Source organism: Pan troglodytes, chromosome 18, assembly GCF_028858775.2.
Source record: "Pan troglodytes isolate AG18354 chromosome 18, NHGRI_mPanTro3-v2.0_pri, whole genome shotgun sequence".
Classification (NCBI taxonomy): Eukaryota; Metazoa; Chordata; class Mammalia; order Primates; family Hominidae; genus Pan; species Pan troglodytes.
This window is the reverse complement of record NC_072416.2, coordinates 73,027,939-73,045,883: the sequence shown is the minus strand read 5'-3', so window position 1 is coordinate 73,045,883 and position 17,945 is coordinate 73,027,939. Positions and strand designations below refer to the sequence as shown.

The 17,945-nt window shown below is 41.7% G+C and overlaps 1 protein-coding gene across 8 annotated transcripts in view; it reads left to right on the top strand.

Annotated features, from left to right (window-relative positions):
* The window catches only part of WDR59 (WD repeat domain 59), a 112,253-nt gene that overhangs the window by 47,625 nt on the left and 46,683 nt on the right, over positions 1-17,945 (top strand). For all 8 annotated transcript variants that reach the window (XR_010152456.1, XR_010152455.1, XM_016930174.3 and 5 more), the window contains 2 exons: positions 14,323-14,400; positions 16,228-16,384. Coding sequence is in view for 6 of the 8 variants with exons in the window: in XM_016930174.3 (XP_016785663.1) it covers positions 14,323-14,400; positions 16,228-16,384 (235 nt within the window). In the remaining 2 variants the exon portion in view is untranslated. The remainder of the gene's footprint in view (positions 1-14,322; positions 14,401-16,227; positions 16,385-17,945) is intronic.

Here is a 17,945-nt window from a genome sequence, read left to right as displayed (position 1 = left end):
CTTAAGGTCAGGAGTTCAAGACCAGCCTGGCCAACATGGTGAAACCTAGTCTCTACTAAAATACAAAAATTAGCTGGGTGTGGTGGCGCACACCTGTAATTCCATCTACCTGGGAGGCTGAGACACAAGAATCGCTTGAACCTGGGAGGCAAAGGTTGCATTGAGCTGAGATTGATCCACTGCACTCCAACCTGGGTGACCGAGCGAGACTCTGCCTCAAGAAAGGGAAAGAGGTTCCCTTGCAAAGAAGCTGCAAGGAAGTCAGATATGTATGACAGATATAAGTAAAGGAGAAAAGTCTACAGTTGTTAAGGTTTCAAAGTTTACAATTAGTCTATTCCTGGTGGAAAAACAGCTGCTCCCTCACATGCTTATCGTATGTAGAAAGTTCTGACGTTTTCAGGCATCAGCATTGCACAATTCAGGGACAGAGTCATTTTATTAGTGATTCTCTAACTTACAGGAAATGCTCAAGATTTTATGTGTTTCAGTAACCCGATTATTTCTGGTTTATCACAAGGTACAGTGTTGTTTGTTTGTCTTTCCTCTCTGTGGTATGGGATGTTCACCCTTGGTCAGAATGATGGCAGGGCAGAGTCATCTTTGTTCCAGTAGTTCCTCCTTGTGGTCAGGTCTCTGAGGACAGGGGTTTGACCACAGAAATTGGTTTAGCAATTTTATGATTCAGTGTCATTTATTTAATGCTTTGTTGTATTTATATAGTCATATATGACATCTTTGTGGTATGATTAGCAAAACTACAGTCATATACTAAGTTAAAAGTTAACTCCTGTCTTGAAGTTTGTAAATCTCTTAGGGTTGTAAGTTATTTTTAATGTGTCAGATGTGACTTTTTTGTTTGTTCGTTCATATTACGTTTGATTTTTTGTTTTTATTTATTTATTTATTTTTTGAGACTGGGTCTCACTTTGTCACCCAGGCTGGAGTGCAGTGGTGTGATCTCGGCTCACTGCAACCTCCGCTCCTGGGTTCAAGCGATTCTCCTGCCTCAGCCTCCCGAGTAGCTGGGATTACAGATGCACGCCATCATGCCTGGCTAATTTTTGTATTTTTAGTTAAGACAGGGTTTAACCATGTTGGCCAGGATGGTCTCGAACTCCTAACCTCAAGTGATCCACCCATCTCGGCCTCCCAAAGTGCTGGGATTACAGGCATGAGCTACCATGCCCGGCTGCATTTGGGTTTCTGTCCCTGTACCCCAATCAGCTTGTCTCCCAAGTTCAGGAACCAGAAGCCATCCAGTTCAACTCTACCTCTTTCTATGAGATGCCCAAGTTTGTTGATACTCAGTGGCATCTTTCCTACCTGTGAGTCTGGGGTTTCCTAGGTAATAAAGCAGGTAACAGCCAGTTTCCTGGGAGGACTTTATAGGCATTATTTCCCCATACAAAGTCTTCTCTGTTCTTTACCAGCAGGCTTAGCTTATTAATGAAATGAGATTTTTGGCATGGTATTTGATTTATTCCACTATATCCTAGAAGCAAGACAATTTTTTTTTTTTTTTTTTTGAGATGGAGTCTTGCTCTGTCACCCGGGTTGGAGTGCAGTGGCGCGATCTCAGCTCACTGCAACCTCCGTCTCCCAGGTTCAAGCGATTCTCCTGCCTCAGCCTCCTGAGCAGCTGGGATTATAGGTGCATGCCACCATGTCCAGCTAACTTTTGCGTTTTTAGTAGAGATGGGGTTTCACCATGTTGGCCAGGATGGTCTCAATCTCTTGACCTTGTGCTCTACCTGCCTTGGCCTTCCACAGTGCTAGCAAGACAATATTTATTGAATGTATGTAAGTAGCATGATCATAAAAAGTGAAGAAACTTAGAAAAGGGACTTTGCATAACATTCAACCATTTTTTTAGTAGATAAGGACCAATATATGTAATTTTTCTACATAATCATTTTTAAGTTTATATGACAATTTATTAGCTCATAATTTATATTAATTATTTTTATTATATTTTTATTTTCTAAATTCTAAGGGGTCAGCTGGAGCAAGATATCACTAAATGTGTATTTCACTTCAGTTTATAAATTATTTAACTACAAAACAATTGAGTTGAAGGTTAGGGATAGATCAAGAAGAAAGAAAAGAATTTTTCTTATGTGGCCCTTAGAAATAGAACATTAACTACAATTAAATGAGTTCATATCATTTTACATAATCTTTTTTTTTCCCTGATCTTGGGTTAACAGCAGCCTATTTCACAAAATTGCTGCCTTCTAGACAAAGAGAGTCCTGGAAATCCAGACATAGTCGCTTGGTACATTCTTTTTCTTTTGAGACAGAGTCTTGCTCTGTTGCCCAGGCTGGATTGCAGTGGTGTGATCTTGGCTTGCTGCAACCTCTGCCTCCCAGGTTCAAGCAATTCTTATGTCTCAGCCTCCCTCAGTAGCTGGGATTACAAGGGTGCACCAACATGCCAGGCTAATTTTTGTATTTTTAGTAGAGATGGAGTTTCACCATGTTTGCCAGGCTGGTTTCAAACTCCTGACCTCAAGCAATCTCCCTGTCTTGGCCTCCCAAAGTGCTGGGATTATCGGCATGAGCCACCATGCCCGACCACCCTTGGTACATTCTGGTGAGAAACATGTAGCTTTGAGTCTGTTTCCTAGGACATCATCCCCCAAGGAAACCTGGTTCTTTTTTGACCAAGGCTCTTCTGATATTTCTTTATATTTCTCTTTCTCTATAAAGATATGTATATATCTATATATAAAGAAAAAATATATATTTTGTTTCACTCTGTTGCCCAGGCTGGTTTTGAACTCCTGGGCTCAAGCAGTCTTCCTGCTTCAGCCTCCCAAAGTGTTGGGATTACAGGTGTGAGCCACACCTGGCCCCTGATATTTCTTCAGAGGACTTTTTTCTGATATGTAGCTTGTAGCAGGAACCCTTTGGCAAGGGTAAATGAAAAGGAGAAATTATCTGTGAATGGGGGGATGGAATGGCTCCGGTTAATTTATAATAACTACCTGTATCAGATTGAAATAGAATGACGTCTTGTTTGCAAATGACATGTAATCGTTTTATAAGACTGCATCAGTGATTGCCTTGAGAGCAAGAGCATGTTATGAACAGTGAGGATATTATCAAATCTCCAGGGTCCTCTAATTAATCCCATAAATTGTATAATTGTCACCAGTTGGTGAACATATTTAAATCTAGAAACAAAATCTTTCTTTTTTTCTTAAAAAAAAAAAGGATTAATCTTGCTAACAGTTATATGCCAGTCTTTATGCATGAACGTGAATATGTTTCTATCCAAATTGAAAAGTAAACAGTTGCTGAAATGTATTCATATTAAGAACATTTTACTTGTATATAATTAATCTGGGGAGGCTGAACTTTTCTTTGCTAGCTTTCCACATACTGTGGATTTGATAATAGGGAGGCATGCACAGTGTAGAGCTCATTAAAAATCTGCAGAATGACAAGCATACCTAATTATTTTGAGTATCATTCCTTTTATAAGTTGAGGGGCAAATTTTTTTTGCTTTGCATTCTTTTATTTATTTATTTATTTATTATTTTTTGTTGTTGTTTTGTTTTTTTGTTTTTTTTATTGATCATTCTTGGGTGTTTCTGGCAGAGGGGGAATTGGCAGGGTCACAGGACAATAGTGGAGGGAAGGTCAGCAGATAAACAAGTGAACAAAGGTCTCTGGTTTTCCTAGGCAGAGGACCCTGCGGCCTTCCGCAGTGTTTGTGTCCCTGGGTACTTGAGATTAGGGAGTGGTGATGACTCTTAAGGAGCATGCTGCCTTCAAGCATCTGTTTAACAAAAACATCTTGTACCGCCCTTAATCCATTTAACCCTGAGTGGACACAGCACATGTTTCAGAGAGCACAGGGTTGGGGGTAAGGTCATAGATCAACAGGATCCCAAGGCAGAAGAATTTTTCTTAGTACAGAACAAAATGAAAAGTCTCCCATGTCTACTTCTTTCTACACAGACACAGCAACCATCCGATTTCTCAATCTTTTCCCCACCTTTCCCCCTTTTCTATTCCACAAAACCGCCATTGTCATCATGGCCCGTTCTCAATGAGCTGTTGGGTACACCTCCCAGACGGGGTGGTGGCCAGGCAGAGGGGCTCCTCACTTCCCAGTAGGGGCGGCCGGGCAGAGGCACCCCCCACCTCCCGGACGGGGCGGCCGGCCGGGCGGGGGCTGACCCCTCACCTCCCTCCCGGACGGGGCGGCTGGCCGGGCGGGGGGACGGGGCGGCTTGCCGGGCGGGGGGCTGACCCCCCACCTCCCTCTCGGACGGGGGAGGGGTGAATTATAGTTTACCCTGTGGCCATGTGGGAAACCCAAAAGTAGTTTAAGCTGAAAAGACATCTTGACCATTTTATTATTTTGAACATAGGACCTGACTTTGGCAAAAAAGAGTTGTTATATAAGGGTCTAAAGATAAGAAATGGCTGGTGCGGCGGCTCACGCCTGTAATCCCAACACTTTGGGAGGCCGAGGCGGGTGGATCGCCTGAGGTCAGAAGTTCGTGACTAGCCCAGCCAACATGGTGTAACTCCATCTCTACTGAAAATACAAAATTAGCTTGGTGTGGTGGTGCAGCCTGTAATCCCAGCTAGTCGGGTGGCTGAGACAGGAGAATCGCTTGAACCTGGGAGGTGGAGGTTGCAGTGAGCTGAGATCATGCCACATGCACTCCAGCCTGGGCGACAAGAGCTAAACTCCATCTCAATAAATAAATAAATAAATAAATAAATAAATAAATAAATAAAATAAAGATAAGAAATGATTGCAGTCTTGATATATAGTGAAACTAAAGTTAAATACAGCAGTAAGTGATAAAAATTATTAAGAATGGTAGCATTTTTAAAAAACAAGGGATTTAGGCATATCATTCAGGAGCTTTATGAAAAACACAAAAAGTAACAGTATTTTGGTGAACCTCTGCTCTCTAGGTGTAGACTAAGTTTTTACTGTTTTAAACAAATGATGTGCTCAGAGATCAGTTGCTGTTTAAATGGAAATAAAACCTACATTTTAGGTGTGATTTTTCTTTTTTAGAGACAGGATCTCACTGTGTCACCCAGGCTGCACTCCAAGTGGCATGATCACAGCTCACTGCAGCCTTGAACTCCTGGGCTCAAGTGATCCTCCCACCTCAGCCTCTCAAGTTGCTAGGACTACAGGTGTATGCCACCATGTCAAATTATTTTGTTTTTTTGTAGAGGTAGGGTCTTGCTATGTTGCCCAGGCTGGCATTTTAGTTTTATTCCGTTTGTGTACTATCCATATAATGTTTTGCACAAAAATCTTTCCCACAAGACATTTTTGTTTTACAAGAAAATCCATAACATTTGGCCAGCTTTGTCAACACGTAATATATAAGGCGAAATTATTCCACTTTTCTCCTTGATAAATCAAGAAACACAGGTATTATCTTGCAAACACATCCTCTTACAATCATAGATAACATTTGACATTTTTAAAGCAGCAGAAGTAAGCATGTATACTAATGTGATCAAAAGGTATTTGTAAATCCTTTCACCCTATTAAGTGGACAATCAATAAACAATCAAGACTGGGCATGGTGGCTCACCCCTGTAATCCCAGCACTTTGGGAGTCTGAGGAGGGAGGATCACTTGAGCCCAGGAGTTGGAGACCAGCCTGGCCAACATAGTGAAACCCCATCTCTACAAAAAATAAACAAATTACCTTGGTGTGATGGTGCATACCAGTAGTCTCAGCCACCCATAAGGCTGAGGTAGGAGGATTGTTGGAGCCGAGGAGGTTGAGGCTGCAGTGAGCTGTGATCACACCACTGCACTCCAACCTGGGTGACAGAGTGAGACCCTGTCTCAGATAAATAAATAGTATCAAAATAAGGAGCAAGGATAGTTGTGTGTGTGTGTGTGTGTAAAAATTATGTTTCATGACTCAATTTTCAAAAGATACTCTTGGCTGGGTGTGGTGGCTCATGCCTGTAATCCTAGCACTTTGAGAGGCCGAGGTGGGAGGATCCCTTGAGGCCTGGAGTTTGAAATGAGCCTGGACAACATAGTGAGACCCTGTTTCTAAAAAATAAAAAAATAGCTGGGCTGGTAGCATGCACCTGTCATCCCAGCTACTCAGGAAGCTAAGGCAGGAGGATTGCTTGAGCCCAGGAGTTTGAGGCTGCAATGAGCTGTGATCAGACCACTGCACTCCAGTTTAGGTGACAGAGTGAGACCCTATCTCTTAAAAAAAAAAAAACACATAAATATATATATGTATATATATAAAATTATGCTTAAACATTATATATTCAAAGGTTATTAATATCAGTTCAAGGTCTTAAAATTAAAGATTTTGAAATTATAATTTAAGTTGATATAACACAGAAGCAAAAGTTTATATTAAGAGTTTGTTAGAGAAATATTAAACATATTTACCTTGATACTGTAATGGAATAGCTAAGTTGTTCTTTTTTTTTTTGAGACAAGATCTTGCTCTGTTACCCAGGCTGGAATGCAATGGCACAGTCACAGCTCACTTCAGGCTTGACCTCCTGGGCTCAAACGATCTTCCCATGTCAGCCTCCAGAGTAGCTGGGACTACAGGTGCAAGCCACAATGCCTGGCTAATTTTTGAGGTTTTTTTTAGAGATGGGTCTCCCCATGTTCACCAGGCTGTAGACTCAGCTCTTGTGATCCTTATTATTATAGAAAGTTCAGCCGGGTGCAGTGACTCATACCTGTAGTCCCAGCACTTTGGGAGGCTGAAGCGGGCAGATTGCTTGAACTTAGGAGTTTGAGACCAGCCTGGGCAACATGGCAAAACCCCATCTCTGCAAAAAATGCAGGAAATTAGCCAGGCATGGTAGCAACCACCTGTAGTCCCAGCTACTTGGGAGACAGAGGTGGGAGAGTAGCTCAAGCCCAAGAGGTCGAGGTTGTATTGAGCCAAGATCATGCCACTGCACTCCAACCTGCCTGAAAAAGGGAGACCATCTCTCAAAAAAGAAAAAAGAAAGTTCATAAGAGCAAACATTTTTTTAAAAGCATCAGTTGTTTTCATTCATTCGATTTAATGTAATTTTTATATTTTAATAATTTTAAATATTTTGTGGAAATGATAACTCCTGTAATTCATATAAATAGTTACATAATTTAGGAAGTTTAAATTAATTAAGCTTTCCATGAGAAAATAAACCCATGGCTTATTTAAGTTAGAATAGTATGTTAAAAATCAATATTTATACTGTGATAAAGTCAGGAAAACACACATAGATATTTATAAATCCAAATTATCAAACTACATAGTCTGATTTCTCCAGGGATTCATCTTCATTAGAACATTACCTGAACTTTTTTCTTCCCTTTTTCTTTTTTTTTTGGAGATGGAGTCTCGCTCTGAGACATTACCTGAACTTTTTTCTTTTCTTTTCTTTTCTTTTTTTTTTTTTTTTTTGAGATGGAGTCTCTCTCTGTCATCCAGGCTAGAGTGTTGTGGCACAATCTCAGCTCACTGCAACCTCCTCTTCCTGGATTCAAATGATTCTCCTGCCTCAGCCGCCCTAGTAGCTGGGATAACAGGTATGTGCCACCACACTTGGCTAGCTTTTGTATTTTTGGTAGAGACAGAGTTTCACCATGTTGGCCAGGCTGGTCTCGAACTCCTGACCTCAGGTGATCTACCCACCTTGACCTCCCAAAGTAGTGGGGTTACAGGAGTGAGCCAGCGTTCCTGGCAGAACTTTTTTCTGTGTTTATATATTAATTAAAAAAAAACTTTCTTAAAGTTTGTTTCAAGGTACTGGAATTTTTTTCCATTTTTCTTTATTTGATTTTTGTGTTTTGTTTTTACCATGTTGTCAAGCTTCTTATTTTATATTCTACCATTCACAGCCATTAATTTAACTCACTGCTGCTTTTTCCCTGAGGTACACCTTCAGCAAGGATTTGAGACTTTTTTGTTTTGTTTTGTTTTTTGTTTTACTGTTTCCATTTTTTAAAAAGAAATTTATGGGTAACTAGTAGGTGTATATATGTATGGGGTACATGAGATATTTTGATACAGGCATATAATGAGTAATAATCACATTAGGGCAAATTGGGTATCCATCACCTCAAGCATTTATCATTTTTTTCTGTTATAAACATTCTAATCATACCCTTTCAGTTGTTCTTAAATGTACAATAAATTATTGTTGACTATAATCACCCTGTTGTGTTGTCAAATACTGGCTCTTTTGCATTCTGCCTAACTACATTTTTCTACCCATTAACCATCCCCACTTCTGGCTCCCCCCGCTCTACCCCACTACGCTTCCCAGCCTCTGGTAACCATCATTCTTCTCTCTATCTTCATGAGTTCAATTGTTTTAATTTTTAGCTCCCACAAATGAGTGAGAACATGCAAAGTTAATTTTTCTGTGCCTGGCTTGTTTCACTGAACATAATGTCCTCTAGTTCCTTCCATGTTGTTGTAAATGATAGGATTGCATTCTTTTTCATGGATGAATAGTACTCCATTGTGTATATGCACTACATTTTCTTTTCCGTTTGTCTGTTGATGAACATTTAGGTTGCTTCTAGACCTTGGCTATTGTGAGTAATACTGCAATAAATACGGGCATGCAGATGTCTCTTCGCTATACTGGTTTTTTTTCTTTGGGGTGTATACCTAGCAGTGGGGTTGCTGGATCATATGATAGTTCTATTCTTTGTTTTTTGAGGAATCACTATACTGTTCTCCATAGTGGCTGTACTAATTTACATTCCTACCAACAGTGTATGAGAATTCCCTTTTCTCCACATCCTTGCCAGCGTTCATTATTGCCTGTCTTTTGGATAACAGCCATTTTAATCGGTGTGAGATGATATCTCATTGTAGTTTTGATTTGCATTTCTCTGATGATCAGTGATGTTGAGCATCTTTTCATATACTGTTTGCCATTTGTATGTCTTCTTTTGAGAGATGTCTGTTCAGCCGGGCGCAGTGGCTCACGCCTATAATCCCAGCACTTTGGGAGGCCGAGGCAGGTGGATCACGAGGTCAGGAGATCGAGACCATCCTGGCTAACACAGTGAAACCCTGTCTCTACTAAAAATACAAAAAAATTAGCTGGGCGTGGTGGCAGGCGCCTGTAGTCCCAGCTATTCAGAAGGCTGAGGCAGGAGAATGGCATGAACCCGGGAGGCCGAGCTTGCCGTGAGCGGAGATTGTGCCACTGCACTCCAGCCTGGGCGACAGAGCGAGACTCCGTCTCAAGAAAAGAAAAGAAAAGAAAAGAGAGATGTCTGTTCAGATCTTTTGCCCATGTTTTAATTGGATTATTAGATTTTTTTCCTATTGAGTTGTTTGAGATCCTTATATATTCTGGTTATTAATCCCTTGTCACATAGATAGTTTGCAGATCATTTCTCCCATTCTGTGTATTGTCTCTTTTATTTTTTTTGAGACAGTCTCGCCCTGTCATCCAGGCTGGAGTGCAGTGGTGTGATCTCAGCTCACTGCAGCCTCCACCTCCTGGGTTCAAGGGATTCTTGTGCCTCATCTTCCTGAGTAGCTGGGATTACAGATGCACACCACCACACCCGGCTTATTTTTGTATTTTCTTTTTTCAGTTGAGACAGGGTTTCGCCATGGTGACCAGGCTGGTCTCGAACTCCTGACCTCAAGTGATCTGCCTGCCTTGGCCTCCCAAAGTGCTGGGATTACAGGCATGAGCCAGTGCACCCATTTCATTGGAGTATTTTAACATAAAACTAAGGATAATTGCATAACTTCTTTCAATGTAGCTATCCCACATAAGGTAAATCTGGCCTTACAAGAACAGGGAAAAAAGCTGGGCGCAGTGGCTCATACCTGTAATCTCAGCACTTTGGGAGGTTTAGGCAAGCAGATCACTTGAGCCCAGGAGTTCAAGACCAGCCTGCGCAACATAGGTAGACCTCGTCTCTATAGAAAAATAAAAAAAATTAGCCGGGTGTGGTGGTGTGCCCTTGTAGTCCCATCTACTCACAAGGCTGCTGAGGCAGGAAGATCACTTGAACTGGGGAGGTCAAGGCTACAGTGAGCCATAATCCTTTCACTATACTTCAGCCTGGGCCACAAAGTGAGATTCTGTCTTTTGTCTCAAAAAAAAAAAAAAAAAACCTGGATGCAGTGGCTCACACCTGTAATCCCAGCATTTTGGGAGGCTGGGGTGAGTGGATCACGACGTCAAGAGATCGAGATAATCCTGGCCAACATGGTGAAACCCTGTCTCTACTAAAAATACAAAAATTAGCTGGGCGTGGTGGTGCATGCCTGTAGTTCCAGCCACTCGGGAGGCTGAGGCAGGAGATTCGCTTGAACTTGGGAGGCGGAGGTTGCAGTGAGCCGAGATCGCGCCACTGCACTCCAGCCTGGCAACAGAGCAAGACTCCGTCTCAAAAAAAAAAAAAAAGAAAGAAAGAATAAAGAAAAGGGGAAAAAAAGGAATCCTTGATACTTTCCTCTTCAAGTCCAGCATCTGGTTCTTTAAATACACATCTCATGTGACATGGAAACGATCTTTTAAAAAAAACAGCCATGGAGTAGTTTCTCTTGCTGCCACCAAGTGTGTCCCTTGGACAGAAAATGAGAAAGCTGAGTTTGTGTGTGTGTGTGTGTGTGTGTGTGTGTGTTTTAAAGAGCAGCAAATCTAAAACATCAGAAGTTTATTAGAAGTTTTATTTTTTTATTTTCTTCCTGGAAATTCTTTTTTTTTTTTTTTTTTTTTTTTTTGAGATGGAGTCTCACTCTATTGCCCAGGCTGGAGTGCAGTGGCGCGGTCTCAGCTCACTGCAACCTCCACCTCCGGGGTTCAAGCAATTCTCCTGCCTCAGCCTCGCAAGTAGCTGGGACTCCAGGCGTGTGCCACCATGCCTGGCTAATTTGTGTATTTTTAGTAGAGTCGGGGTTTTACCATGTTGGCCAGGGTGGTCTTTAACTCCTGACCTTAGGTGATCTGCCTACCTCAGCTTCCCAAGTGCTGGGATTATAGGTGTGAGCCACCGTGCCTGGCTTCTTCCTAGAAATTCTTGAGTTTTCTCATTTTATGTTTAGCTACTTGATTATTAGTCTTCATAGTGAATCAAAACAGAGATGCCATTAAATTTAACAGTTATGCCATCTAAACTTTTCAATCTAAATCATTAATTTTTTTTTGGAAATAGGCAAAATTATGCTAACACTTCTGCTCAGAAATGATTGCATTCACCTCTTCCCACGTACTCAATGGAACAACCTCATCCAGCCCTCAGGCAGGCTGGGGAACTAAGCAGGATTTTACAGCTGGGTGTTTGCCCGTTCATATGTGCTGTGCTCTATAATGCTTGTTCATTCATACTGTGCATTAAGTAGAGGAACAGCTTCTAAGATTTATTAACACCTCATTGTTGGCACATAGAACGCTCCCTTGCATTCCAGCTTGGCTCCTTTATATATTTCTTTGGGATATCCTCATTTTCTTTTGAGAGGAGAAAAAGTCACCCACTTCGAACTCTAGATTTTTCAGAAGGTTATGAAACTCCAGACAAGTCATTTCCATTTCCATTCAGGCTTATTCACAAAATTATTAACCAAACCAAGCAAAACCTTTGGAAAGTGTCTTCTTTTGCTCTAAAACAATGTAAAACCAGTTTTAAAACATTTTGATATTTTAAAGTTTAGTAAGAGATTTTTGGGCCTGAATATATATCCCTATACTTTATTAAGTCTCTAAAAGTTTTGAAACAGAGAAGGCCAGTGTGAGAGTACACGTGTGGATCATCCCCTTCTACAGAAAAGGTTATGATTATTAAAGGCCATTATCAAAACTGGTTTCTTTTGTAAGAAGGAGGAAAGTACTTCTTACATCTGTGGCTTGTTGGCCATCCTCACTTTGGGGAAATTTTCAACCATTATTCTGTCTTCAAATATTACTTCTGTTCCATCCCTTCTGTTTCCTTTCCTCTGGAACAATAATTATACATCAGCTGGGCGCGGTGGCTCACGCCTATAATCCCAGCACTCTGGGAGGCCGAGGTGGGCAGATCACCTGAGGTCAGGAGTTCAAGACCAGCCTGGCCATGGTGAAACCCCGTCTCTACTAAAAATACAAAAAATTAGCCAGGCGTGGTGGTGCGTGCCTGTAATCCCAGCTACTTGGGAGGCTGAGGCAGGAGAATCGCTTGAACCTGGGAGGCAGAGGTTGCAGTGAGCTGAGATCACACCATTATACTCCAGCCTGGGCAACAAGAGCAAAACTCCCTCTCAAAAAAAAAAAAAAAAATATTATTAGACTTTTTCACTGTTTTCCATATAGTCTGATATACTTTTTTTTTATATTAAAAACATTTTTTTTTGAGACAGGATCGTGCTCTGTTGCCCACACTGGAGTGCAGTGGTATGATCATAGCTCACTGTAACCTTGAACCCCTTGACTCAATCAGTCCTCCCACTTCAGCCTCCCAATCAGCTAGGTGAGGAGACGGGGTCTTGCTTTGTTGCCCAGGCTGATCTTGAACTCCTGGCCTCAAGTGATCCACCTACCTTAACCTCCCAAAGCACTGAGATTATAGGCATGAGCCACTGTACCAGCACTGAAAACCTATGAAATATAACATATGCAGAGTTGCATATAACTGCCCACACAGGGTATCAAACAGTTCCATGACACTGAAGAGCTACCTCGTGTTATTCCTTTGCACTCATACCCTTTCCTACCCCTAACCTCTGGCAACCACTTGTCTGTTCCCTGTCACTATAATTTGGTCTTTCTGAGAATGCTTTTTTTTTTTTTTTTTTTTTTTTGAGATGGAGTCTTGTTCTGTTGCCCAGGCTAGAGTGCAGTGGTGCCATCTTGGCTCACTACAACCTCTGCCTCCCAGGTTCAAGCAATTCTTGTGCCTCAGCCTCCTGGGTAGCTGGGACTACAAGTGTGTGCCACCATGCCCAGCTAATTTTTGTATTTTTGGTAGAGATGGGGTTTCGCCATGTTGGCCAGGCTGGTCTTGAACTCCTGACTTCAAGTGATCTGCCTGCCTTGGCCTCCCAAAGTGCTGGGATTACAGGCATGAGCCACCACACCCGGACTAGTATATAACCTTTCAAGGTTGTCTTTTTTTCATTCAACGTAATGCCTTTAAGAGTCATCTAAGTTGTTTTAAAAATTAATAATGCATAGACTTTTTAGTACTGAGTAGTATTCCACTTATGTATATGCCACCAATAATTTTCTGTTGACTCATTTAAGGACATTTGGACCATTTTTGGTTTTTGGTGATTGTGAATAGAGCCACTATAAACATTCATGTATGGGTTTTTGTGTGAACAGATATTTTCAATTTTCTAGGGCAGTTATGTAGGAGTGGTATTGCTGGGTCATATGGTATGTGTACTTTTAACTTTATAGGAAATTGCCAAAGTAGCCGGGAGTGGTAGTTCATACCTGTAATCCCAGCACTTTGGGAGGCCGAGGTGGGAGGATTGCCTGAGCTCAGGAGTTCGAGACCAGCCCGGGCAACATGGCAAGATCCCATCTCTATTAAAAAAAGAAATTGCCATAGCGATTTCCAGAGTGATTGCTGTCATCTATTTTTGAAAAAATTTCCTAAACTTAAACAGTTCCGAGTTTCACTCTTGGCTTTCCTGCCTTTGTGGCAAATGCTGGAGTTCTAAGCGTATGTGCCTCTCACGTTAGAAGCATAGGTGTCTCTAAGGTAGTTTGTGTGGCTCACTTTGTGTGCTCTACAATTTCAAGAACTGCACCTCAGATGTTGGAGAATGACAGCAGGTGTGGACTTGAATGGATTGGCTCCTAGGTTTTCACACAGCTGCCTTTTTTCTTTGTGACCTTGCACATTATGTCGTTTCTTTATATAGCCTCTACATTTGAAAAAGAGATTAATAACATATATGGTTGTTACAAAGATTAAATGGGAAAAAAAAAGTTCTCAATATATGTCTGAAATGTAATGAGTAGTCAGGACACTTCAGCTATTGTTCTTAAATTACCTGCAAGATGTAAACGTGATACAAAATCAAACACGTCACTTTTAATTTTCAGCTCTAAAGGTCATTTCGTAATCAAGCCTGTTGACAGTCACCTGCCGCGTTTAGTGGTCCCCATAAAGTCCAGAAATTCTCCTGTAATGTTTTAGAAATAGAAAGGGAGGTTTCTTTGTGTCTCTGTCACAGTGCATGGTTATAGGAGCTGAACTAAAAATATGTTGTTGAAGTGTATCTTTAGAGGACCAGAAGCAATGAGTTCAAAGGCTGTGCTTATTTCAGTAGAATTTTTTAATGGCATTTATTTCACAAATGATCTTGCTTGCTCTCTTCTAGTTCTGGGATTACCGCCAGCCTCGGAAATACCTCAATATTCTTCCTTGCCAGGTGCCTGTCTGGAAGGCCAGATACACAGTGAGTGAGCCACTCTGCCTCTTGATAAGAAACTTCTTTTTGGGTGTTCCAAAAACAAGGAGCCCGGGGACATTTTCTCTTATTTTCTTTGTGAGGTGATTTTCTCTTTCTCTGTTGGTTTAGTGGTGGGACAAACGTGATAATGATGGCTTAAATGCTGTTAACTATTTAAAATTTTATTCTTGGCCGGGCGCAGTGGCTCACACCTGGATCCCCTGAGGTCAGGAGTTCGAGACCATCCTGGCCATAGTGAAACCCCGTCTCTACTAAAAATACAAAAATTAGCCAGGTGTGGTGGCATATGCCTGTAGTCCCAGCTATTTGGGAGGCTGAGGCAGGAGAATCGCTTGAACCCGGGAGGCAGAGCTTGCAGTAAACTGAGATCGCCCCACTGCACTCCAGCCTGGGTGACAGAGCGAGACTCCATCTCCAAAAAAAATAAATAAATAAAATAAAATAAATTTATTCCTGGAGTGTTGGGTAAGTATCTACATCAGAATTGCTGATCAAAGCTCCACAGAGAAGCTAGGCCATGTAAAGATACTCACTAATGGTAGGGCCGGCAACAGGGTAGATGGAGGGTCAGGAGGCTTGAGGTCTGTGAATTGTGGTGGAAGGAACTCTGGCTTTAAATTCAGAAGACCTGGGCTGCGGGCCATGCTCTATCATTTAATACTGGTGTGGCCTTGGGCAAGCCATTTGATGTTTTTGAGCAGAAATTTCCTTTACTGTAGAATATGAATAGTAATTTTTACTATGCCCTCCTTTTTTTAAAATTGTGATAAAATCCACCATTTTAAAGTATACAATTCTGTAGTTCACAAGCTGACTTTCTTTTGAAATAACTTATATGAATGTGCTTTTTAAACCATTAAATGCTACAAATAGAGTGGGTAGGCTGTTATCAACCTTCTAGTAATTTTCCATTGCCACACGGGTGAGAGATAATGTATTTCCTTTAATGTCAATCTGAAAGCTAGCACAGGGATGGATAAAGCTACCTTTATACATTGGGCTGTCACCATGGAGCATTGTGGAGCAAAAAAGGTAATTTGGGTATTAAGTTGGTTTTCTACCTGGAATCGCTTGCCAAGAAATCAGACACTCTTCTTAGGAATTGAAATACTTTTCTGGATTAATATGTTTGCTTTAAAAAATAAACAGAAAAGTCCAAGAGTGCTACCAGGAGGGGCGGTGAAGATAAATGTGCTCTTCGGTGACTGTGGTTTATTCCTTAAATAACAGAGTCTAATTATCAACTGAATGGAACCCTTAGCTACCTAGTAGATTGGGTTTTGCCAAGTAAAACATGTCAGTCCTGAAGCGAGCAAGTTTTCCTTTGAGCAGTTGCAGTGCTGGCGGGGCGGGAAGGTGATGCTTCATGTGGATGGCGTGTTTCTGGTGCATTTCCCCGTGGCAAGAATTAGGTCTGCTGCTCCAGGGATTTTCCCTGTCAGCCCTGCATGCTCATTCTGGGAAAGCACTCAGTAACTCTTGAGTGGTAACTCATGGAGAGTAGCTAGGATGTGAAACAGTGTGTTTCAGTGCATAGCAATCAGTACCATTTGCTTATTTTAGAATTTTCAAAGTTCTTCAAGCGCTTGCCTCAGCCTGAGTTTTTACTTGCTGTGGTCCCTTCCATAAGCAAAGAGAAAAGTAGACGCGACGTGCAGCCTATGGTGTTTGGGAAAAATTTCTCTAGATGAGTTGGGGCCTTCCATTATCTAATTTATTTTACTTAGGAAGAATTCCAGGTTTGGAAACTCAAGACTCAGCTGATTCTCCCTGAAATAATCTAATCACCTGCTTTTCCCTTCCCTGCCTTAGCCTTTCAGTAATGGATTGGTGACCGTGATGGTTCCCCAGCTGCGGAGGGAAAACAGCCTTCTCCTGTGGAATGTCTTTGACTTGAACACCCCAGTCCACACCTTCGTGGGGCATGATGATGTGGTGCTGGAGTTCCAGTGGAGGAAGCAGAAGGAAGGTGAGTGGGAGAGGCCTGCTGCCCACTTTCCTTCTGAGCTCTGGTGACAGCGGTGCCAATCAGTGTTGCCATGGAGTCTAGTAAAGAAGACATAGAGAGAGCTGGGCTTTAGGAACCAGAGAGCCAGGGCTGTTGCCACCTTTCGTCATAGGTGAGTAAAGGGACTATATAAGGCTGCTGTTCCTCTTCCAAATTCTGTCCTCTTCCACAACTGTCAGCGTAGTCTCTCTTGCTTGGAAGAGATCTGCTCCAGTAAGAGACGGAAGATAGAGATTTGCTTTTGGATTGTTTCTGGGACTGAAAGACTCTGGGCTCAGAAGTCCAGGGCATTTGCCCCTTGCCACTCTGTTGATGAGGGAGACCCAAGGTGGTCTTTAGTACTGCCTACTACATACCCTCAGTTGTCTTCACAAGCATGTAGTGCTCCGTCTCAAAAAAGAAAAAAAAAAAAAGAAAACAGATGATGTGATTGCCTCAGTCCAGTGGGGAGGGGTTGACCGGTAGTTTTGGATGGAAATAAAGTTTTTAGGAACCCATTGTTAGTTACCCATGTTGTCTTTAAGCTGGTGGGTGAGTTGTGTAAATTGGAACTGCCTGGCCAGTAGCAAAATTTTGAGTGCGAGTTACTATTTAACTTTTTTTTTGTTTTAACTGTGAGAGAGGGGAATAATAAAGACTCGGGCCTACTTGAGGACGGAGGGTGGGAGGGGGAGAGGATCAGAAAAAAATAACCATTGGGTACTAGGCTTAGTACCTGGGTGATGAAATAATCTGTACAACAAACCCCCATGACAGGAGTTTGCCTTTGTAACAAACCTGCACATGAACCCCTGAAGCTAAAGTGAAAGTTTAAATTTAAAAAAAATTTTTTTTTACTGTGAAATATATCATGTATTTGAAAATTATATGGAACATGTATAGTGTAACAAATAATTATAAAGTGAAAATCTATGTAATTGCCATGCAGGTCAAGAAAGAAAACGATGCCAAGAGCCCCGAAACTACCTGGTCACCATCCCCTCCCTTCCCTGAGAGTAGTGACTCCTCTAATGCTTATGATAGCCATTGCTGGATTTTTCCTTTGTGGTTTCACTGCCTATTTTTGAATCCCTAAAAGTAGTTTAGGTTTGCCTGTTTCTGAACCTTTTGCAAATTTAATTATTATGCGTGTGTTTTTATGCAGGTGTTCCTTATGATGGGGTTATGTCCCGATAAACCCATTGTAAGTTGAAAATATCATAAGTAGAAAATGTATTTTAGGCCAGGCACAGTGGCTTACACCTGTAATCTCAGTACTTTGGGAGGCTAAGGTGGGCGGATCACTTGAGGCCAGGAGTTCTGGCCAACATGGCAAAACCCCATCTCTGCTGAAAATACAAAAATGAGCCAGGTGTGGCAGTGCATGCCTGTAGTCCCAGCTACTTCAGAGGCTGAGGCAGGAGAATCTCTTGAACCCAGGAGGCAGAGGTTTCAGTGAGCTGAGATTGTGCCACTGCACTCCAGCCTGGAGACAGATCGAGACTGTCTCAAAAGAAAAAAAATATATATATATTTTACCCAC